The following is a 25,380-nucleotide window of genomic DNA, read 5'->3' on the forward strand; positions in this document are numbered from 1 at the left end:
GACAATATGGTTGACCTCAGTAAGCTCACTGCACTTTCTGAGAAGCCACATCCCTTTTTAAGTTGCAACCACAGGTGTGGGGACAGGAGTGGGGAAGAGGCAGCAAGCAGCTTTCAAAACCACATTTGTGATGCTGCAGAGATTTAAGTGTATTCAAGTTCTCTGTTGCCCTACCATAAAAATTCCACATTGCTTTGTTATTTTTTTTTAAAGGGTAGGAAAGTAAATGGAATGAAATGTGTGGGATGAACAAATGAATTATTTCCTATTTATTTTCATTGCATTTATATATTGCCTTTCTGCCAAGGCACCCAGGGTGGTTTACAGTTTTAAAATATTAAAATAAATAAAATTTACTGTCTGGTTCACATGGCATGGGAAGCCAAACTATGGTTTACCAAGGCCATGTGAACATGTGTTTGAGAAACTGAAAATAAGTGAAATTCCAGGTTGATGTCACTGAGTTGTAGAGCAGGAGAGTGTGCAACCGTGGGCAACATTCGTTCAAAATAAATATAGAAGTTCACAAAGTGACTGTGTCTGGTGTTGCAAAAAAATTTCACCACCACAGTGATCTGGAGGCTGGAGCAAGTCTGGAGGACAAGTGCCAAGATCAGGAATAAATGGACAATTCCCACAATAGAAACATGCAAGAAGTGGGGTTCTCCAACAATCTGTGTCTGGGCTGGTACTTTTCTAACTCATTCATAAATTGTCTAGAGTTGCAGATGAAGAATGAGGCAGCCAAGTTTGCCGATGACACCAAATTATTTGTGGTGGTGAAATCAAAAAGTAGTTGTAAGGCACAGCAAAAGGATCCCTCCAAGCTGAGTGAATGGGTATTAAAATGGCAAATGAAGTTGAGTGTAAGCAAGTATGAAGTGATGCATATTGAGGCAAATAATAATAATAATCCTAACTTTGCATATACACTAATAGGATGTGGTACCTAACCAGGAATGAGATCTTGGGGTTGTGGTGGATAGCTCAATGAAGGAGCCAGCCCAGTGTATAAGGTAAAGGTAAAGGTACCCCTGCCCGTACGGGCCAGTCGTGTCCGACTCTAGGGTTGTGCGCCCATCTCACTTAAGAGGCCGGGGGCCAGCGCTGTCCGGAGACACTTCCGGGTCACGTGGCCAGCGTGACGAAGCTGCTCTGGCGAGCCAGCACCAGCGCAGCACACGGAAAAAGCGGTACCTATTTATCTACTTGCACTTAGGGGTGCTTTCGAACTGCTAGGTGGGCAGGAGCTGGGACCGAACGACGGGAGCTCACCCCGCCGCGGGGATTCGAACCGCCGACCATGCAATCGGCAAGCCCTAGGCGCTGAGGTTTTACCCACAGCACCCCAACCAGCCCAGTGTATGGCAGCTATGAAAAGCATGAATTCCCCTTTTCAGATCATTAGGAAAGACATTGAAAATAAAACCCCTTATCACACTGCCCTTATACAAATCTATGGTGCTACACCATTTTTGGAGCACAGTGTTCACTTTCTAGGTGCTACACCTCGAAAAGGATACTGTAGAGCTGGAAAAGTTTCAGGAAAAGGTAACCAAAATCACCAAGGGGTTGCAGCAATTTCCCCGTGAGGAAATGTTACAACCTTTGGGGTTGAGCCAGTTTGGTGTAGTGGTTAAGAGCGGTAGTCTTGTAATCTGGGGAACTGGGTTCGAGTCTCCGCTCCTCCACATGCAGCTGCTGGGTGACCTTGGGCTAGTCACACTTCTTTGAAGTCTCTCAGCCCCACTCACCTCACAGAGTGTTTGTTGTGGGGGAGGAAGGGAAAGGAGAATGTTAGCCGCTTTGAGACTCCTTAAAGGGAGTGAAAGGCGGGATATCAAATCCAAACTCTTCTTCTTCTTCTTTTCCTGCTGCTACATTCCAGGCAACAACTGCAGCAATCTGGGGGGAATAACTATCTTCTAAACTACAACGTATCAACTGGGGAAATGTTATGCTTATAGCAGCAACTACTTTCTGGTTGCCTCCCCGCCCCCAAATAATGATGATGATGATGATTATGATGATGATGATAATGATGATGATGATGATGATGATAGAAGCAATTGACTGTTTGTGAGGATTCCTCACCATTCAGAAAAACGGGTTGAAATCACTGCAGGTGTAAGGATTTTTACGCAGGGTTTCTTCCTAGCCCGCTCCACATATTTCAATTGGTCCCCGCAAGTATATTTTGTAGAAAATAGGGAAGGCTGGAAGCGATTGAGAAGTTTTAGAAGTTGCTTTCCTAGTGCGTTTTCTCCCACTCTGCATCCGCTTTAAATCTGATCAGCAATGCCTTTTATTTATTGTGTAGAGGGACAGATCCACTTGGGGGAGCTATTAGTCTCTCTGACAGGTCAGGCGAGACAAGGGCTGATTTAAATCACGGTGACGGGCGCAGCGCTCGCTAGATGGCGCTGCGCCTTCCACGGTCCTCTTCCCCCACCACCTAGCCCTCCCCCCCTTTATTTCCCCAACCATCACTCCCCCCTCCCCAATATCCCGCGCGGATAAGCCCTGATGTTCTGCACTGCCTCCCTGCACATCATTCCCCGACATCCATCCGTGTGCCAGCATGGGGGGCCGGCGACCAGCGCGGTGAGCGGGCTTGGGGTTGTGGGCGCCCCGCGTCGGAGGGATGGGGTCCCCCCAGGGGTACCGAGCTTCGTGGTGGACGTTCCTCTTGCACCAGGCGCCGCACATCAACTTCCAGTTTGAAGCCGTGGGGAGCGAATTTGCCCCGGAGGACTGGGGGTATCAGCAGGTGAGCGCCACGGCGATGCCCAGAGTGGGCATGGGTTTGCAGGATCTGTGGGGTCAGCGAGGCAGGCAGAAATCAGCCAGGGCTATGGGAAAGATGAAGTGAATGAGAGAGGCGAGAGAAGGAGGACGGGGGCAGGCGGGGGCGGGAGGAGAAGGTGAGGGGAGAGGTGGGCGGTGGAAAAGAGGGGAATGGAAAGGGCTTTTGAATGCACGGAATTAAGATGTGCGCCCATAGAATTAAAATGCGTGCGCGCAGGCAGAGCTGTTTCGATGGAGGGAGGGAGGGATGGATGGAGGAGCAATCAGGACGGGATGGCAAAGATTAAGGGTGGGAAACTAGGGGGAAGCAAGACGGGTAGGGAAGGAAACCAGGGGGCAAAGATGTGGCCCAAAGAAGAGGAATACCTGGATGGAGAAAATGAGAAGAGTTGAGGGAGAAGGGGGAGATAGTGAGCAGCGGATAATGTAATGCTAAAGGCGGGAGGGAAAGGAGCAGAATGGGGGTGAAAGGGGGACTTGTGGGAAAGGGAAGGAGAGGTGAGGAGAGGTAATGGGGCAGCTAGTGAGAGGGGGGTGGGCTGGAGGAGGGGGGAGGGAGGAGGGGGGAGGAGGGAGGGAACCTGACAGGATGCTCTGGGAAAGATGGAGGACCAGATCGAGAGATAAGGGAAGAAGGATGGGACTGGAACTGCACACAGAGCGAAAGAAGGGGATAATGTGGGACAGGAGGAGACAGATGCCAGGGAGGAAGGGCTAAGGAGGTCCAAGAAGCATCTCTCATGTGTCAAGAAGCTCCAGCTTTGAAGTCAAGGAGGAGCCACCAGTGGTCCAGGTGTGTGTGTTAAGGTTGCATCCGTGGAGGGAGGCTCAGCTGTCGAGAGACTCGCCTGCCTCAGATTTCTGCAGCCCCTTGTCATAGCTGATGAGGCTCAGCAGCCTCTTCCCGTGTGCAGTGTGTCTTATCTGGGGCGACTCACTTAGGACTCTCCTTCTACAAACAGAGAGACCCTACTGGCTCACAGAGAGAGAGAGAGAGAGAGAGAGAGAGAGAGAGAGCGCACTTGTGTAGTGGCATGTAATGTGCGAACTAGCTGCACACGGATATGGCCCCAACAGCCGTTCTTGCGGTTGCATCCGCCCAAAAATGAAGGGTTGTGTGAAAATGAAAGGCAGCTGATTTATCTGCATTATTAGCCTGGTTCACACGTTAATGCCTCTCCCTCGCTGCACAAGCGAAGACGCATGAGTGCAGCTGAGGACATGTTGAGCTTGTACTGTGTGCAGATCAGCTCTGTGGCTGTGTAGATGCGGCCTCTGCCTCTGCGTTCCTAATCCCACTTCATCTATTCCTCAAACCAACATTTTATTTCTCAGCCTTTTGCGTCTTAATTTCAACACAAATTGGAGCACACCCAATATTAATTTAGGAGTGTGGGATGCTGCTTATGTCATCCAGGCCAGGTTTTCCCAATGGGTGCCCTCCAGATTCCCCCCCCCCCCCCCGGGACTACAGCTCCCATCAGCCTCAGCATGGCCAATGGTCAGGGGTGATGGGTGCTGCAATCTAAAACATCTGGAGAACACCAGGCTCAGAAGGCTTGCCTAAACGGGCAGTGCATCTCCTGGGTGTCAGCCAGAAGTCTTTCTTTCCAATTATCTGCTACTGCAGATCCTTTTAATTGAAAATGCCAAGGCTGAGGTTGGGGCCTTCTGCATACAGAAAGGCTGTGTATACAACATAGATTTAAAACACACACAAGCATGCACACGCACACACACACACACATACACACACACACACATCCTTTGAACTGTAGTTTACCCCTGACAGAACTAGAATTCCTGGCACCCTTAGGAAACTATGGTTCCTGGGATTCTGGCAGGTGGGGATGCTTTCAATGTGGTTTCAATGTATATTGTGCATGTACTCTTGTCACTGAGGCCCCTATCTCTACTACATGTTTAAAGCAGGATAATGCCACTTTAAACCGCCATGGATTCCACCCAAAGAATCCTGGGAGCTGAGAACAGAGCTGGAGTTCTCAGAGTGGTTTAACAGTCCATTCGTATTCCCAGGGAACTCTGTGAGAGGAGCAGGGGGTCTCCTAGCAACTCTCTGCACCCTTAGCAAACTACAAGTCCCAAGATTCTTTGGGGGGGAGCCATGACTGTTCGAAGTGGTATGATAGTGCAGTTAAATGTACCGTGCAAATGGGGCCTTCTTAGGCTGTGGTCCATACAATTTGAAATTAAATGGTAAACTTTGGTCAACCCCAACGTCCTAACTTCTCTGTAAAATCTAGTTGCTCCTTCAGTCACCTCTGCTGATTTCTCTTATGTGTTTTCTTTCCCCCAAGCTGGGAAGGAAAGTGTAAAAAGAGAGAAGTAGAACATTTATCTGTCCTTTTATCTAAGACATGAACAGGCTCATTCTTAACCCGAGCCACAAAAGCTAGCTTGCCAAATTTACCAAACGGGGATTTGGGCACAAACCACTGTGGACAATATGACTAACTGATGCTGCTTTGCCAATTACATCCTGCCCAACCCAATTTGTCAGATTGTACCTTGTGGAACTAACCACCACATGATTTGGACGCCTCAAAAGAAATTTGTTGTATTATTTTGGAAGAGTAGAATCTCCAAAGCTACACTAGTAAATACCAAAACGAACAAAGTCAAAGAGGGAATGACTAGGAACCTAGGGAGCTGCCTTCTTCTGCATCAGACCATTGGTCCATGTAGCTCAGTATGGTCCACACTGACTGGCAGCAGTTCTCCAGTTTTTCAGCCTGGGGTCTACTCCCTACCTGGAGACAGCAGGGATTGAACCTGGGACTTTCTGCACGCAATCTTGATCACCCAGTGCACTCAGATGACTTGCACTGCACCACCCTCAGAGACATGACTGGGATATAAGAAAGAGCCTTCATCCTTAGCAAAAGAACCTTAATAACAACAACAAATGGTCCTTTGTCTCCCCAGAGACTAACACATTTTATTACGGCATACGGTTTCATGGACTAGAGCCCAGTCCATCAGATGTTAGATCTGATTAAGTGTCCTGTAGTCCTACAACAGCTAATGCTGTAATAAAACATAAAAAGCAACATTAGCCATCTTGGTCCATCAGGTGGGGGGAGGGGGAAATACAACAATCCACATTGGGCAATACTTTTTTGTTAGGACCAACCAAATGTCATGAAACAGTGGCAAGGGTCCGAGTTCTCCAGAACGCTCCTCAGGCAAGATGCTCTACAACAAAGCGGGGGGAGGGGGTGTTGAGCACAAAAATTAGGTTGTATGTTGTGGTAGTTAAAATGTGTTAGACTGTGTGCACGCCATACATTTAAAGCACATTTCCTCCTCCAGCCCCCCATGCTTCGGGTGTGCTTTAAAAGTATGCTGTGTACACAGCCTTGGTCTTGCACTAAAACAGAGTAACACGGCTACCTCTCTGGACATTGTTAATGAAAAGAGATTGCTCCAATTCGGCTTCTCTGAGGGGTCTTTGCCGTGTCTTCTGAATTCCATCGGTGGTCTAGCTTAGGCCAGCCGCTTTGCTTCAACAGTGCTGAATTTGAACAGATGCTTTAAAAACAACAATGTGGGCAATTGTTGAATAAATGACACAGTCGTTGCTCATTCTCCTGGTGTGTCAGTCAGAGAGTCAGGTCTGCCTTGGCAATGCCTCGCATGCATTCTGTAATCTTCCCACAACAGCCAATGCTGTTTCAAGTACTCATTGAGTCCCTGAAGGACCCCCCTGTGATCCATCCCACTTTGGAACGGAGCTGCGCTCTCAGTGGGAGCACAACATCTCACAGCAATTAGTTCTCCTGCCCCATCGGTGAAAGAGTCAGAGAGACATTGTGAGGTGGAGCATGGGAGGCCCTCTGCTGCATTTTTGGCCCTGTGATTGTTTTGTACCAAATTTTCCCAGCATTGAGTTGCAGGAGCCACCTGTAGATTTGGGTGAAATTTATAATGTTTAAAGGAGACTAGAAAACATGGCCCTCGGATAAGCATGATACCAGCCTTGCAGGCTGTTCCTAACCTGTTTCCTAAACCAAATACTTGTGTGGTTGAGTGGCAAATAAACTCACTTGCTGGACCCCTGCAAAGAGTCTTTGAATGGAAGAGTTCTCATTTCCATTCAAAGCACTGGGACTGTTGTTGCCTGGCCCAAGTGGGATGGGTGGTGGCGGGCTCAGGGAGCGATCTCGATGGGAACAGAAAGTTCTTAGGAAGTTCTGAGCTGTGGCTCAGTGGCAGAGCACATGCTGTGAATGCAGAAGTTCCTGTTGTTCCTACAAGACTGGTCTGCTTGACAAAGGAGAGCCCTATTGTAAATCCACACATTATGCGGAATCAGGACATTCACAGCCAGTTCGCTCCACTGCGTTCAGTGCGAGCCCTGCTCTATCCAGGCAGAATCCAGCTCCTGTTGCTCTGTCCCAGCTTCTGCCAACCTAGCAGTTTGAAAGCACACCAGTGCAAGTAGATAGATAGGTATTGCTGCGGCGGGAAGGTAAACGGTGTTTCCATGCGCTCTGGCTCTTGTCACAGTTCTCTGTGAGCCAGAAGCGGTTCAGTCATGCTGGCCACATAACCCAGAAAGCTGTCTGTTGGCAAACACTGGCTCCCTCGGCCTGAAAGCGAGATGAGCGCCACACCACATAGTCACCTTTGACTGGACTTAACTGTCCAGGGGTCCTTTACCTTTTTACCTTACCCAGGCAGAAGACGAAGGTGGTACGAACCCTGTGGTGGTAGAACAGGCTGTTATGATCAGGTTATGTACACACTATACCTTTAAAGCACATTTGAAAGACATTGTTTGCCTCAAAGAATCCTGGGGATTGTAGTTTACCCCTTCACAGTTACCATTCCCAGCAACCATTAATAGACTGCAGTGCCCATAATTCTTTCAGGGCAAGAATGTGCTTCAAAGGTGCTTCAAAGGTACAGTGTCTATACAGCTTCAGACTGCAGCTAGGGACACCTGTTTTGAATGCTCCCCCTTGTTTTGTTTTTAAAATCCTGCTACTAAGAATTATACACATAACCCAGCACATTCCCTGTCAGGGTGGTTTCTGTGTGTGGAGAGTTTTCAAAAATATAATCGTCTACCACCACCCATCGTGGGATTTGAAGTGGTACAGTCAAATCCTCAGATCTATACCACTTCATTCTACTTCCTGTGTAGTGTTGACTATGCCTGTGTAGTGTTGACTATGCCTGACTCACTCCGAAGCATAGGAACCGACTCCTAGGGGCCGAGGTCCCTTCGGACCCCCATAAAATATTTGAGGGTGGCACGCCTTGCCAAAGTGGATGGGCATTGCCATTCATATGGGTGTGTGTGTGTGTGTTGTGATCCATTATGTGGGGCAGAGCTTACCTCCCGCCACCAATATTTTATTCAAGCTGGCACCCCTGCTCCAAAGGAAGTGTGCATAGGATTGCATCCTAAGATGGCGGGGTTCTGGACTGTACCACTTCAAATTACAGTTTGTGAAGAATCATGTTTGTGATTGCTTCCCTTGTGTTTAAAAATGGGGGGAGGGGGGGAGGGAGTTCCCTACATGTAGCAAAGTGGTACATTAAGGAAAGGGTTATGCCTTATTCCCTTAAGTCTGGGTTTTGTCACCTTGTATTTTGTTGCCAAACTGAATTTCATCACACGGCCACACACAGAACTGAGTTTCACCACAGAATCCAAGTCCCGTCACCAAATCCCTCCTGTTTTCCACACTGCCTGGTTTCCTAAAAAGGAACACCAGCTGCTACCAAAGAGAGAGAAGGGGGGGGGATCCCTTGTACTCTGAGACCAACGCGAAGTGCTGTGATTAAGCGGGCTCATGCAAATCTATTTCATTTGATTCAATTAGAGAATTTGGGTTTTCTGGTCACATAAAATGTAGGACGCCCTTCTTGACACCCTCCCTTCATAACCTTCTTTTAGAAATGCGGTTCAGACAGATCTCCACAAGGCTCTCCTTCTTCTCCCATGCCGTGAGCCTTTTCTTTCTTTCTTTTCTTTTTTTTACAGCTTTTCTTTTTTAAACACTCTTCTCCCTGAACATCCTTTTAAAGATGTGAATGCGAAAAACCCGGCACGGTATAAATAATTTATCTTTTATATAGCTCTTACTCCTGGCACTTCTTCACAGTTCTCATCTCTGCCCTGCCTATTTCACTGTTTCCCTGTGAAGAAGAGCTCTCACAGCCTGAATATATGCCCCATTGTGGCACTGCCAAGGTGTGGCTGCAACCTTTCTTTCACTTACCTCTCTCGCTGAGCCCCCAGGGAGAGGCACCAGGCAGGGCTGGCGTCAGTGCCCAACATTGCTGGGCGGTTGTTGGGGCCCGAGCTGATCCCCTTTTATGGCATTCCAGTGAGCGCTGCTTCAACTTGGAGCCACCATTTAAATTACATTCAAATCTCTGGAGCGCCCCCAGCGCAGACTCAAGAGGAGCTCTGCTGAATCAGACCTAAGGGCTCTATAATCCAGCAACCCATTTCGCAGATTGGCCAACCAGGTGCCCACGGTAAGCTCACATGCAAGGCAGAAGGGCAATAGCCCTTTTCTGCTGGTGTTCCCCAGGAACTGTGACCCCAACCCCACCATACACACAACACCTTTAGAGCAGATTCAAATCACATCCCACCCCCATGAAAGAATCCTGGGGACCCTGGGTTTCCCCATACAGGGCTATAATACCCAGGATATTGATAAACTACAGTTCCCATGAATTTGGGGAGGGTAAAGGTAAAGGGACCCCTGACCATTAGGTCCAGTCATGGCCGACTCTGGGGTTGCGGCGCTCATCTCGCTTTATTGACCGAGGGAGCCGGCGTACAGCTTCCGGGTCATGCGGCCAGCATGACTAAGCCGCTTCTGGCAAACCAGAGCAGCGCACGGAAACGCCGTTTACCTTCCCACCAGAGCGGTACCTATTTATCTACTTGCACTTTGACGTGCTTTCGAACTGCTAGGTTGGCAGGAGCAGGGACCGAGCAACGGGAGCTCACCCCGTCACGGGGATTTAAACCGCCGACCTTCTGATCGGCAAGTCCTAGGCTCTGTGGTTTAACCCACAGCGAGGGTAGGATGTGCTTTGAATGTGCTTTAAAGGTATAGTGGGTATATCCACACTCACCAGCCCTACTGAAGAGGCTCCTCATGAGGACGGAGGAACATCACCCGACTATTGCTTTATTGCTTTAATATGCTGTACACCACTTTGAGGCTTTTAGTAAAAGTATAAAGTGGTAAATAAATAAATAAATAAATCAGCCTCTTAAGTCTCACCCAAAGAAGAGAAAGGCATCACTCAGACCCTCCAAGTGTCCTTGTTTTCCAGGGATAGCCCCTGATTAACAGCAGCTGTCCCAGTTTCTGATTTGATCCTCCCAGAATGTCCCACTTTTCCTTAGGATGTTCCTATTTTCATTGGAGAAATGTTGGAAGGTATGGAGTTATGCGGCCCCTGAGCCAAGCAGATAAGTAACCTTTAGAAGACATCTGAAGGCAGCCCTGTTTAGTTTTATTATGTTTTTTTATATATGTTGGAAGCCTCCCATAGTGGCTGGGGCAACCCAGTCAGATGGTTGGGTATAAATAGTAAAACTATTATTATTATGGAATCGGAGAAATGTTGGAGGGTATATATCACTTAAAAAAAATATACAAAGAATTTGTCTGTACACAGATCTGTATAAGCTAATTTATATGTCTGGGTGCAAAATGTAGAAATAATACTGGAAGAAATATAAAGCCATCGTGAATGGTAGCCATTGCTAGCCAAATCTGCCACAAATTCATCTAATCCCATTTTAAATCTGTCCATGTGGGTGGCTGTCATGGCAAAAAAACCCACCACCTGCACAGTCCAGAACTTCCATGAATGTAAATACCTCAAATAGCAAAAGACCGTACAAACATAAAATGATCAAACTCTCATGTCATAACAGATTACGGAAGCAAATTTCACAAAAATACAGGGCATTTGTGTCACCATTTAAATTCCCCACAATGCCCCAGAGCGCCTTTACATCACAAAAGTTCAGCTCTAGTTAGCCTTCATTTCTGCAGGCAAATGTAGGTGGGAAAGCTGTTGTTTTGTTACAGCTAGCTGCTAAAAAATCAGGTCAGGAATCCTTGCCAATCTACTGCAACATAGCTCAGAGATCTATTAGCAGATCCCAACCTGCCTTCTACCTGCTGAAATGAGAGATGGTGGTGGACTTTGGGCCTGGGGGACAAAAGTGCCCCCCTCCGGTCTCCCTCTGTGGCCTTCAGGACTCAAGCCAGACCCTTCCTCAAGCGCCTTAAACTGTGATAATGCCTCTTACTTGGGCGACATCCACACCACAGAGCTTTCCCCCAGAAAGCAACAATTCCCAGCACCCTTAACAAACTGGGTTCTTGTTCTGGGGTGGGAGGGCAGAAGCCCTGTGCTTTGAATGTACAATGTGAGTGTGACCTTGCTTACCTGCATGGAGGATGAAGAGGTTTTTTTGTGTAAGGAACTCTGGTTTTTGTGTGGCTGGAATACAGCCTACACAGTACAAGAGTGGCATCTGCTGCCTGCCCACTTTGTTCCCCTGGCACTGCCCACCACTGTTTTCAAGCCCCAGGAAATTGCTCACAAATGAATACGGAAAATATGGGGAAAAAACACCACCACATTTCCCCACCTCTGCTCTAAACCATATTTAAAGGCAGAAAGGGAGACTCCTCTCCTCTTTGTCTCACGCGACACCCCCTTGAAAACATACTCTCCCCCCTTCTTTTATCCCTCTGTCGATGGTTAGATCATAGAGTAGAATCATAGAGTTGGAAGGGACCCTGAGGGTCATCCAGTCCAACTCCCTGCAGTGCAGGAATCTCAGCTGAAGCATCCATGACATAGAATCATAGATGTATAGTTAGAAACCACATGCCCTAAGCCCACCCCTTCTATCTCCTTCTGGCATCCTCTTCAGCTTGTGGCAGCGCCAGATCACTGGCCTCCATTGCAGGAACCACTGCCCACTTCCTCTCACACACCCTGAGCCATATATATATATATATATATATATATATATATATATATATATATGGACATGGGTGGCACTGTGGTCTAAACCACTGAGCCTATTGGGCATGCTGATTGGAAGGTCGGCGGTTCGAATCCCCACGACGGGGTGAGCTCCCGTTGCTCTGTCCCAGCTCCGGCCACCTAGCAGTTCGAAAGCACACCAGTGCAAGTAGATAAAGAGGTACTGCTGCAGCAGGAAGGTAAACAGTGTTTCTGTGTGCTGTGGTTTCTGTCACAGTGTTCCGTTGCTCCAGAAGCGGCTTAGTCATGCTGGCCACATAACCTGGAAAGCTGTCTGTGGACAAAATCAGCTCCCTCGGCCTGAAAGTGAGATGAGCACCACAACCCCATAGTCGCCTTTGACGGGACTTAGCCGTCCAGGGGTCCTTTACCTTTTTACATACATATATATATATATATATATATAGAGAGAGAGAGAGAGAGAGAGAGAGAGAGAGATGTACACCAACAGCCACCAACCACCGCAATTTGTGTACAATAGTGTATAAACAAACTAAGCAGATAAAACTGCCAGATTAAATTATAAATTATACACAGCCTTACTTGCCAGTGGCACCACCAGATTTGGACTGTATTACTTACAATATGTACTGGATCTTCCTCCAAATTTGGCAGCATGTCACGTTTTGGGGGGGAAATGCAAAGCATCGTTGGAATGGAATAATGAAACTGAACATATTTACAGCATCTGAGTGTGGAAGTGTGCATTTGGGGTTGCATAAGCACACGTTGATGTCATTTTGAGAGAAAAGGGGGGATAGCTGGTTTTGGACTCCCCCATCCCCATTGGACGGTATCTGGGGCTTCTTCTGACCTTTGACTCTTCTCCCACACACCTGTTCATAGATTGCTTCTTCAGGTCCTGATCTTCACCTGGCTCTTGGAGGACTGCTTGAAACCAGAAGAGCATCCCATTCCGCTTCTACTTTGAATGCTAATTACTCCCATAGGAATGACATCATTTCCTTTTTAAAAAAAATATTTTTATTGATTTTAATTCGTTTTGCTACATCAAACATTAAAACAAACAAAAAAAAATACATAACACATACACACAAAAAAGAAATACATAAAAAAGAGAAATAATAATAAAGAAAACAAAAGAAAAAACATCTCCTAACATAAAATACCAACAAATTAGGTTACATTTACTAAATAACACACAACACTAATTGACTTCCCTTCATCTCGTTTTCAGAATATATTATATGATTTTTTATCTGCAGTTTCTTTTCCTTAAAAAACTCTTTACATCACAAGTGTTACGTCACACCTACTGTGATTTTTAGATTTTTTACCTCTGTTTCCATATATGTCATAAATTTATTCCATTCTTTGTTAAACTTTATGTCTTTTTGATTTCTTATTTTCTGTGTCATTTTTGCCAATTCTAAATAATCAAATAGTTTGGATTGCCACTCGTTTATAGTTGGGATTTTTGATGTCTTCCAATTCTGCGCTATTTGAGTTCTAAGAGGAATGACATCATTTCCAATGCAGGCACCCCATGTGATGAAATTATTGCTTGTGTGTCGCTAGTAGAACCTAGATGCATTCTCCAGAAGGGCTGCTTCTCTCCCTCCCTGTCCATCTGTATTGCCAACATTAAGGCTGCAAATACCATTGCACAGATAGCCAAAACAGTATCTCCCACATACCAGAGGTACCTCGGGTTAAGAACATACCAGAGGTACAGTGCTACCATGGGTTAAGAACTTAATTTGTTCCAGAGGTCCGTTCTTAACCTGAAACGGTTCTTAACCTGAGGCGTGCTCTCACTAATGGGGCCTCCTGCTGCCACTGCGCCACTGGCATGCGATTTCCATTCTTATCCTGGGGCAAAGTTCTTAACCTGGAGCAACCACTTCCCGGTTAGTGGAGTTTGTAACCCGAACCGTCTGTAACCCGAGGTACCACTGTATTCAACAGGCTTAGAGGAACTCCCAAGGTTTGCAGCAATACAAAAATATTTTTGGGGGGGAAACCCCACATAGGGGACCTCTAAAACAACCCCATGAGGGCTGAGCATGCTCAGTGGCCACAGAATGCTGAGTGACTGTTGCAGGTGGGAACTGAGAACCAGGAGGGAGAGGATACAGAATGGAGCAACTTGAACTGGAGCACTCCACACGCTGCAACATTGTGTTGCAGTTCCTGCTTGAAGTATGCCAGCAGTGAAAGTTTGCAGGTAGCATGTAGTCCACAGCAGGGGTGGAGAAAAATAAGACTGTAGGCCACTGCCGGACCATGTGCCAGTGTCTAATTGACCACCACATGAACACCTCCTGGCTGCTAGGAGCTTTGCAAACAATTATGCATGGGGTGGACCTTGAGTTGCATTCACATGGTAGCTTATTCCATTCTCATTGACATTTCACTATTCATTTCCACATCATACCTGCACTTTCACATAATGTAAAAGCCATTTCTGGAACTATAGAGTTGAACTGGAGTGGAATGTAGTGTAAACGTAACATCCCTTTCCATATTTTTTGCAAACATTTTTTTTTCCTGGAAGCAAATATCATGGAAACTTGCCCTATATTCCTCAAGAAGCGGCTTTTCTGTTGTGTGAATGCTCAAATATAATGCGGAGCTTAACAATTAAGAGAAAGGTCTGGAAAGGTCCTGTGAATTCAGCCTTGGTCAGACCAAGTAAGGCATTTGCATTCTTAAAGAGTAGTGGATACTCAAGATCACTTAGCGCAGATTAGTTAACTGTTCAAAGATCCTGAGTGTCCACTCTTGCTTTGCAGTCTAAAGCACATTAGTGGACCATCAGAATTCTGGAAGGCAATGCTGATCATACAACAAGGCTGGAGTTAAATCATCTCTAGTTTTAAGCAGTACAATCCTGCCTCCACTTTTTCATGTTTAAAAATCAGAGGGACTTGCATGTATTTGGGTGCTCGACTGCAGTCTTATGGACCACTCCTATCTCTGTTTACTGAGAACTATGTCCCATTAAATTCCATGGGGCTTCTTTCCGTTTAAGTATATTTCTATTTAGAATTGCAGCCGTAGTGTGTGTTTGTGGGCAGAATATACTGATTCTTAATAGTGGTGGATACCTGGGAAAGTGCAGATTGTCAGAAGACTGTGTGATTTGCATTGTGTAGCTTCTCAGCAGGAAGTATTCAGAAATGTGACATTAATAGAAGCTTCTCGTACAGGGTTGACCCACCCACGAGGCAAGGTGAGGCAACCACCTCAGGTGGCAGGATCCACAGGGACAGCAGGCCTCAGTGCATAACTTTATTTGCCCCTTGTTCCATTTCGTGCTTCACCTCAGGTGCCAAAATGTCTTGGGCCAGCCCTGTTTTCGTGGGAGGGGAAAGACCTTGCCAAATCTTCCTGCTCAGAAGAGAAGTTAAAAAAAAAGAAGGCTCCCAGTCTTAATATCTTTTGTATGGTCCCAAGTATCATTTTCAGGGATATATATGGAGCAGACTCCACTCCAGATTTGTGTTGGGTTTACTCCAGGCTTCCTCAACCTCGGCCCTCCAGATGTTTTGAGACTACAATTCCCATTATCCCTGACCACTGGTCCTGCTAGCTAGGGATCATGGGAGTTGTAGGCCAAAAACATCTGGAGGGCCGAGGTTGAGGAAGCCTGGTTTACGCCTTAGTTGCTTCTTCTTCTGAAGATCCCACAAGACAGTAGAGGTTTAGGATCAGAGTTCTCCTTCTCCTAGATGGGCTCCCTTCCCAGGGCTGATGAGCCCCACCTGCCCCTCAAGGAACTGCCTTCTTGACTGTTGGGCCCACTATTGGTCTCATCTGCTTAATCCGCTGCAGTCTTTGCTTGCATGCAGAAGTCCCTAATTTATCAAGGCTATCCTTACTTAGGGACGCGGGTGGCGCTGTGGGTTAAACCACAGAGCCTAGGACTTGCCGATCAGAAGGTCGGCAGTTCGAATCCCCACGACAGGGTGAGCTCCCGTTGCTCGGTCCCAGCTCCTGCCAACCTAGCAGCTCAAAAGCACGTCAAAGTGCAAGTAGATAAATAGGTACCGCTCTGGCGGGAAGGTAAACGGCGTTTCCGTGCACTGCTCTGGTTCACCAGAAGTGGCTTAGTCATGCTGGCCACATGACCCGGAAGCTGTACGCCGGCTCCCTTGGCCAATAAAGCGAGATGAGCGCAGCAACCCCAGAGTCAGTCACGACTGGACCTAATGGTCAGGGGTCCCTTTACCTTTACTTTTCCCTTACTTGGTGTGGATGGCCAGTCGAAGCCATTCCCGGGTGCAGCCGCTGTCGCATGCTGACAGCTCCTAGGAGCTACAGGTGAGAGCTGGGTGCAGGATGGAGACCAAAGGTGGACAATCTGCCCCAGAAGGAGTGTGACGTGGCCTTCCCTTAACACCCCATACACACCATTACATTAATGAGCAGTAAATAAACAGTGATGAAAATGTTCCCCTGGGGAAGCTGCTTCTCTGAATCACCTATAGCCATATACAAGACACACAGAGCACGTTCCTCCATCCAGTCTTTTATGAACTCACATGCAGAGCTACTTTGTAACAAGAGTGGGGGTCATCACGTGGGGATCGTGTCCCGTTGATGACGACAACAACAAAAAGACAACAACAACAAAACAACAGGCTGGTTCACACCAGCTGAGAGCTTTGGCTTTGGGATTAGGAGACTCAAATATTTGAAAGTGCTTTTTAAAACAATCGGATCAAATTAGCTGGATTAATGAGTGTCAGGGGATCTGTGAATTCATTCTGGATGGGGAGAGGGGAGAACGGTTTTCTGCATCCTTCTTACGTTCTAATAGCTAAGGGCTTTCCTCTTGCTTCCTCCCCCCTTCACTAACAGTCTTATTAATAAATATATTCAATTAATCAGCTAATTCATTTATTTGCCCTCCATTGATTGATGGATCTATCCATCCATATCTCTCCCCCGATCCCTTTTGTCTTCTGCATTTCCCCTTTCTCCATTCACAAGTATCACCATCAGGTTATCTTTCTGTGTCTGCAACAGACTGAAACAGGCAGGTGGATTTATGCAGTAAAGATAACCCAGCCGTAGAGAACAGGCTTTGCATGCAAAACCTCCCAGCTTCAATCTCTGGCCTTTCCAGGTTACAGCTCTGGGAGTTAGGGAGTTAGGAGTCTAACACACCTGGAAGGCACCAGATGAAGGAAAGCAGCTCTAGAGACCTACGGTGCAGCTCCCATCATCCTGAGCCATAGCCATGCTGGCTGAAGTTGATGGGAGTTGGAGTCTCACCACATCTGGAGGTCCACAGCCTCTTCCATCCCTAGAGTAGACACTTACTGAGCTTTGGACCAATGAGGTGACTTGGTAGAGGGCAGCTTCCTACTCTCTAAAGCAGGAAGGGGAAGAGGGTGGGCAGGCAGACTAGGAGAGAGATTGAGTGGGGAGGAGTTTCAACAAATGGATTATTATTATTATTATTATTATTATTATTATTATTATTATTAACTTATTACCATTCATTTATTATTACAGTATCTCCATTTATTAATCACCTTCTACACAATCATCTCAAGGCCGTCGCCTACAACAGAAACAGCCAAAATAATAAATAATAATAATAAATTTTTATTTATACCCCGCCCTCCCCAGCCGAAGCCAGGCTCAGGGCAGCTAACAACAATAAAGTAATACAACATTCTAAAATCATTTCATTATAAAATTAATTAATTCAAAATGAGGTTTTAGGTTTTTTTTAATAAAATAAAACCAGCCAATGCCTTTAAAACCAAACTTAAACAATTTAAATTAGACACTTGTAGCAAAACATTGGGAAAGTGTGTTGGAACAAACATGTATCCAAGTGTTTCTGAAAAGTGCAAATAGTAAGTTCCTGTCTTATTGAGACAGGGGTGCTACTCCAGAGTACATGTGTAGCCACACTAAAGGTTTTGTTCTGAGTTACTGCAGAGTAGGCTTCTGAGACACAGTGGTACCTTGGTTCTCAAACTTAATCCGTTATGGAAGTCCGTTCCAAAAGCAAAGCGTTCCAAAACCAAGGTGCACTTTCCCATAGAAAGTAATGCAAAATGGATTAATCTGTTCCAGGCTTTTAAAAACGACCCCTAAAACACAATTTAACATGAATTTTACTATCTGACGAGACCATTGATCCATAAAATGAAAGCAATAAACAGTGTACTACAGTCACACTATCAATCAATCAATCAGTAGCTGAGCTGGGTTCGACACAGTCACAAAAACAAAACAAAAAGAGCCGCAAAAACAAAAACGCCAAATAAATAGCAAAAACAGACAGAGCTCAGCATAACACTCAAAACAGAAGTATGGCACTCAAAACAGAAGCATAACATTCAAAACAGAGCACATTTGGCTTCTGAAAAAGTTCACAAACTGGAACACTTATTTCCGGGTTTGCAGTGTTTGGGTTCCAAGTTGTTTGAGTACCAAGGTGTTTGAAAACCAAGGTACCACTGTATGTGGAATTTGAGGAAGAAACTTTCCTATAGACCAATGGGTCATTTCCTTTGCCTCAGTATGGTTAAGGGTGGGGTAGGGCAAGATATCTGGGTTCTGATCTGGCAGCTACAGACTTGTGTGAAGAAGGGATGCATGCATGCACCGTCTCAGTCTTAGCCTTTGGTTGTTGCAGTTTTGTGTTTCCAAGTCCTCGTCGTGGAGACAAACCCTACTTGGGTCATTACAAACGAAGGCTTAGAAATTAAGGTGACTATATTTGTGGGTGGGCAGATACAACTGGATCCTCAAGGATATAGCTCTGTTCATGCTCTATAACCATGAACATATGGGTTATGGATGGGGGGGCGAAGGGTTTTACCTGCATAACCAACCCCCTGCCCACCCATTCACCAAAATATCTGAACAGGACCTGGGGCCTGCATAGACTTTGGCTGCTCTGGTGGGAACCCTATGAAAAACGGGGTCCCTAAACAAACCTGTAGAGCCTCAGCTGAACACCCAAAGGGGAGGGTGGCAGCAGTGGGCATGATCCGATGGATCATGAATGGGGCGTTGTGCCGCCAACTTCAGTTTGCCCTCAGCCAGCCCCTACCTGCCTGCCTTCTTTTTACAACATGTTCAGGGGGTGGCGTTGCCTGTCAGTTCCCTCCTCTCAGTCTCAGTACAGTGGTACCTCAGGTTAAGTACTTAATTCGTTCTGGAGGTCTGTTCTTAACCTGAAACTGTTCTTAACCTGAAGCACCACTTTAGCTAATGGGGCCTCCTGCTGCTGCTGCTCCACCGAAGCACAATTTCTGTTCTCATCCTGAAGCAAAGTTCTTAACCCAAGGTAATATTTCTGGGTTAGCGGAGCCTGTAACCTGAAGCGTATGTAACCTGAGGTACCACTGTACTGCCCTTGTCAAACGCAGCAGGGAGGAGGAAGATGGGGGCAAACCTAGAGTTAGCTTGCTTGTTGGCTCTGGCGCCACCTACTGTTGGCCTCCTTGTCTTCTGTTCCACTGATGGTTCACCAGCCACCACAGGTACATGTTTCCACATCTTGCCTATCCACACCTTTCTATCCAGACATTAGGGAGGGGGAGAAATGCCCCCAGGCATTTCTTACTTGTAGATTTGGGGATGAAAATGTGGTTCCTGGCTTTATGGAGCCAGTGTGGTGGTGTGGCTTTGGACGGGGGGGGGGGGGGGGGCGGGAGCTGGGTTAGGTGTGAATTCCTGCTTGGTCTAAGAAGCTCAATTGCTCCCTCTCTGATCAATTTACCTCACAAGATTGTTGTGAGCAAGGGTGCGCCAACTTGAATAAAATATGCAGGGGGGGGGCATAATTGGTCACAAGACACAAGACAATACCTTGCATAATTGATCACAATACACACTATTTGAATGGCATTGCCCATGAATTCTGGGGAGGCCTGGCCCCCTAAAATATTATATGGGGGAGCCAAAGGGACCTCTGACCCCCAAGGAATTGGCACCTATGCTTGTGAGGGCAAATGGGGCTAATAGCATCAGCATAGAAAGCCTTGAGCTCCTTAGGTGAGCTATGAGTGAGAGGGGAAATGAATGGAGGCAGCACCCAGGTAAGCACCGGGAGATCTGATCCGAGGCCTCTCTCATCTTTGCTTTCCTAGTAGTGCTCAGTCCTTCAAAAACCGTTTAGAGGCCCATTACGTTAAATTAATTATGTCTATAACAGATGTCTCTGGTGCCAGAGGGAAAACAAACATATTCAGGGAGGCAACTGCGGAGCTGAGCTAGGACTCGAGTGCGGGGCCAGAGAGGCCCTAGACGACCACCCAGGAAGCAGCAGGAAATGGTGTTAAATGCAAAAACTGCACATGCTCAGAGTCTTTATTTGTTATTATAAAAACAACCCCGAGAGTTGCTTTTTTGCTCGCTTATTGCAAGCCATATCAGCAACGTGGGAGCGGCTGCGAAGCATGAAGCAGCGGAGGCGGCGGGAGAGCGCAAGACTGTTAACGGTGCGCCTGGCCGGGCTGCGCAAAGGCGGCCCCGGGGGGTCTCCGGTGACCCGCCTCCGATCGCGGGTGTGGCGAAGGCGCGGGAGCCGAAGCAAGCAGCCCGCGCGGTGGCAGCGACCTGCCGCAGCCTGGGGCTGCACCCGCTCGCGTGCAGCTGCCCGTGGGAAGCCGCCGCCCCTGCCGTGGGCAGCTCCGGGAGCGAGGAGCGCAGTCCCGGCCCGCGGGTGAGGGGGCGGGAGTTTGTGGCGGCGGCGGCGGCGGCGGCGGCAGCAGATTCCCTCCCAGCGCCAGCGAGGAGGCGAGCGCTCTGACTGCTGATATGTAGGTCAGGCTGAGCCTCACAGCAGCAGCTGATCCACTGTGTGTGTTTGTGTGTGTGTGTGTGTGTGTGTGTGAGAGAGAGAGAGAGAGAGAGAGAGAGAGAGAGAGAGAGAGAGAATCGCGTTTATCTATCCATCTCTCATGTTTCCGCCCTCCCTACTTCTATCTGACTGCATTTCTCGAGATGGGAGGGAGTCGTGTGTGGAGGGGTCATCTTCTCAGAGACACTCTTGTTTCTCTCTTTCTCTCTCTTACTGATAATAGTAATAATAATAATAATATGTTCATTATACCCTGCCCATCTGGCTGGGTTTCCAATAGAATATTAAATATTAAAAACACAATAAAACATCAAACATTTAAAAAACTTTCCTAAACAGGTCTGCCTTCAGGTGTCTTCTAAAAGTCGGACAGTTGTTTATTTCCTTGACATCTGATGGGAGGGCGTTCCACAGGGTAGGTGCCACCCCCAAGAAGGCCCTCTGCCTGCTTTCCAGCGACACCAAAAACAAGTCCGGGAGTCCTGACTCAAAACACCTTCCTTAATCCCCACACAGAGCCCATCAACTATTTGATTTAGCTATCCATGGGCAGCTGCCTCCCCACCTAAATTAAGTAAATCAATAAAAATACTTAACTGAGGTCCTGCCCCCCCAACATGAAGCCTGCCCTCCCTTCCATAAATCCCATGTAGCTATCCCTCCCTTGAAAGCACAATTTCTTCCTGTTCAGTCCATCCCTATAGGAGCCCATTCCTAGGGGCTGTGGGGCTTCAGCCCCCACAATAAAATATTTGAGGGAGCAGGGCCCCCACAAAGTTGATGGGTACTCCCATTCAAATGGTGTGGGTGCACTGCGTCATGTGATCGGTTATGTGGGGCAGGGCTTACCAGGACCCCCACAATATATTTATTCCAGTTGTCACCCCTGCGTTAGATACATTGTTCATCCTTTTTCATTCTGATCTTCCTCCAAGGAATTTACAAGGGTGTAAAAGATTCTCCTTCAATCCATGTGATCAGTCACATCCATGCTGCACATTTAACGCATGTGGTTTCCCCCAAAGAATTCTGGGAATGATATCTTCTTCGCAGTGCTGTGAATTGTCACACCGTGAGGCATAAAAACTGCAGTTCCCGGTATTCCATGTGCATTAGGGACCCCAACCATTAGGTCCAGTCGTGACTGACTCTGGGGTTGCGGCGCTCATCTCGCTTTACTGGCCGAGGGAGCCGGCGTACAGCTTCTGGGTTATGTGGCCAGCATGACTAAGCCACTTCTGGCGAACCAGAGCAGCACACGGAAACACCGTTTACTTTCCTGCCAGAGCAGTACCTATTTATCTACTTGCACTTTGACATGCTTTCGAACTGCTAGGTTGGCAGGAGCAGGGACCGAGCAATGGGAGCTCACCCCATTGCGGGGATTCGAACCACCGACCTTATGATCGGCAAGCCCTAGGTTCTGTGGTTTAACCCACAGCGCCATCCGCATCCCTCATTCCATGTGCATTAAATGTGTGTTAATGCATGCTGTGCTGGGATCATTGTCACTACAGCCCTGTGAGGTAGGATAAGATTTGCCTACTGAGCTCTAGAGGCCACATTGAGGATTTGAATCTGGTTCTGCCTGTTTTAACCACTACACCCCACACTGGATTGATAAAAAGAAGGCAATGGGGAAATATTTATTCATCCTGGCTTTCCTGAAAATAGAAGCATCAGGCGGCTTGATTTTTTAAAATAAAAAAATCCATAACTAAGAATAAAAGCAGATTAAAATACAATATAGATTATGGTTTCAAAAACAGCAGCATTAAACAAATATTCAAAAAGAGGGGGAAAACCTCACTCCCTTGACAAAAAACCCCTCCCTTTACAACTGGCCAAACTCCCTCTCCCTTTCCACCTGACCAGTTATTCCCTTTACAGCTTGCTCAGGACTTTGTCCCTCTCCCTTTACACCTCACCCCTCCCAAAAACAAAATCCCTTCAACTCACAGCTCCTTTTCACACGTTGCCAAAATCTCCCCCCCCCCATTTACATCTCACCACCATTGTTGATGGTTGAGGGGGGGGTGGAATGAAAGGGAGAAAGCTCCTTCATTCATCCTCCAACCTCTGCCTTGGTTGCCTCTCAAAGAGATGGAGAAGCCAGCATTCATGTAGTAAAGACAGCAGGTAGCAATGGTGGGAGCATTGGGGGGGGGTGAAAGAGAGAAAAAAGCTTTCCCCCCCCCACATTTACCCCTGCTGTTGCCACACAAAGAAGGAACCCTGCATTTTAAAATGCAGCCTTTTCTGCCTTCTTCTGACAGCAGCAGCCAGTGGAAGTACCAAAGAGTGAGGAGGGGTGTGTGTGTGAAGGGGAGATCACCTTTCTTCCCCTCCTCCCTACCAGCGGGAACTGCCTGCTTCGTCCTCGTTCTCAATCTCAACTAACTCACTTCCTTGCTGTTTGACTTGTAGTACAGCGTAGATGAGCTGCAGAGGAACAGCCAGGACAGGCTGTTGCAGCCCTCCGGCGTCTGTCCTGCTCTGATGCTTTTTCTTCATCCTCAGATGTCTATGCTGCTGAGGCTGAAAGGATGGTATTGATGTGAGGTGCACAGCAGTGCAGGATGGTTGCTGGTTAGTTGCCCTGCCCTGTTCCGGCTGTTCTTCTGTTGCTTGCTGGGGCCACCTGCTCGCTTACCAGCCAGCCAGCCAACCTACCTGGGCTGACTGCTTGCAGTTCTGTCACCACACTGCAGTTTGCAAAGCCACCTATTGGCGGCCACACAAACAGGAGCGTGACGACATCTTTGCAATTTTATTATAGAGGCCACACACAGTTAAAAGTGGTGTATGTAGAGCTATGCCTGCATGTACAGCTGTATGTTTTCTGAGGGAAGGGAATGTGTGTGTGTGTGTGTGTGTGTGTGTGTGTGAAATACAGTGGTACCTCGGGTTACATACGCTTCAGGTTACATACGCTTCAGGTTACAGACTCTGCTAACCCAGAAATAGTACCTTGGGTTAAGAACTTTGCTTCAGGATGAGAACAGAAATCGCACAGCAGCAGCGCAGTGGCAGTGGGAGGCCCCATTAGCTAAAGTGGTCTTCAGGTTAAGAACAGTTTCAGGTTAAGAATGGACCTCCGGAACGAATTAAGTTCTTAACCTGAGGTACCACAGTAGAGTCTCAGATGCATCCTCATTCCTGGGACTGGTGATGCTTTCAGTCCTTGAAAGGCCAGCAAGTGTAACCAACTGACCCCCCCTGACCCCTCCAGCCGCTCCCTCTGGCCCTGCCAGCTGCCGTGGGCACAGATTGTGGTGTCTAAGCCTGAGGCAAATTGTCAGATTGACTGTAATCTGTTTGTTTGTATGTTTGCAGAATGGGAAGGGAGGGCCCAGCGAGGCAGATAAACACTTCCCTCCATCCACATCTCTTGTTGTGATGCCTCGGGCGGCACCAGCAAGCAGGATAGGGTGTGCCCTGCTGTTACTCTGAGCCTTGGTGTCATGCAGAAAAGCTGTGGAGCAGCTGCAGTGTGTGTGTTTCTGCGTAAGTGTGCACGTGCGTGCATGCGTCAGGGGTGGTAGAGGAGTAGAAGAGACAGAATTCACACTGCCAGCATCCACTGGAGTCCCGATGCCCCTCCTTTAGCACCTGAAGGTTGGGAGATATTCAAAAAAGTCAAAGCATCCAAAGAACTCTTCTTAAAGATGCGTGCAAATTTCATTCTTCGGTATTTGTGTGATGGGATTCTGCAGCTAGGCCCAGTGCCCAACTCTTCGTTTTCTGTGTCAGTAAAAAAATAACACGTGCCAGCCTTTGTGCTTCCAAATTCTCAAATCCTGAGCGCTGATGAAGCTGCACGGCATGCAAGTTTGCACAGAAAGCTTGATTTTGTGCATGTCTGCTCTGAAAGAAGCGCAAGTGTGTTTAATTGGGCTTAATGCCAGGTACATATGCACATAGGATTGTAGTAGTTTTCATGTTTCTTCTCATTTTATCTTCAGTGTGCATAGTGTTTTGCAATGCACAAGAGCTTTAAGGAGCTTATGATCTCAAACAGGTGGGGGAACCTCAATATGTAGCTGACCTATCACTCCCCATCATCAGCTCCTGCAAGCATGGTCAGTAGGCAGGGAGGGTGGGAATTGTGGTTCAGCAACATTGGGAGGCCCTTGGGCTAAGGGAGACAGTGGAGGACGGAGGGGGATAGACAAAATCGTAAGCAAGGAGACAATATGCAATTATTTCAACTGTATATACTGTCCCTCAATGATTTGTATACAACAGATACTTATATGTAATTTAGCTTACAGAAAGTGGGCTATGAGGACTGAAGGATGGTGTGGTATGAAAGCCCACCCAGGGAAATCAGGTTTTGAAGGAGGGATTCTGGACCCTGTTCCTGCAGAATTGAGATTGCAATAGATGCAGTATTTAATTTATATCCCACTTTACCAAATAGCTCCAAGTGCCTTTCAATCTTCTTTTTTTTTAAAAAAGAAGAATCAACAACACTATTAAGCATAAAAAACCCACAACAAACACAAAAGTAGAGTTCAAAAGCACTTCGCCAAACCCCAAAAGATCACACACAGATATGTAGACCTCCAGAAGGCTGCAGCTCATAAAAATTCACCGAATGTTTTCCTGGAGTGGAAGTCCTTTCATGTTTCCTGAAAGATTTGAAGCTCTGGCTGTGGCGGGCCTTTTAATGCATTTTTGATATTCATGGCTCACCT

General features: G+C 47.2%; 1 protein-coding gene across 3 annotated transcripts in view; it reads left to right on the top strand.

Moving 5' to 3' along the window:
* The first annotated feature begins 2,488 nt into the window (after positions 1-2,488).
* The window catches only part of TTYH1 (tweety family member 1), a 63,068-nt gene continuing 40,176 nt past the window's right edge, over positions 2,489-25,380 (top strand). Inside the window, exon 1 of one of the 3 annotated variants that reach the window (XM_053361988.1) lies at positions 2,489-2,770. In XM_053361988.1, the coding sequence (XP_053217963.1) occupies positions 2,645-2,770 (126 nt within the window). In that variant the 5' untranslated portion in view covers positions 2,489-2,644. The remainder of the gene's footprint in view (positions 2,771-25,380) is intronic. The other 2 variants (XM_053361986.1, XM_053361987.1) reach the window with 2 other exon arrangements.

This window comes from Podarcis raffonei, chromosome 13 (assembly GCF_027172205.1).
Source record: "Podarcis raffonei isolate rPodRaf1 chromosome 13, rPodRaf1.pri, whole genome shotgun sequence".
Taxonomy (NCBI): Eukaryota; Metazoa; Chordata; class Lepidosauria; order Squamata; family Lacertidae; genus Podarcis; species Podarcis raffonei.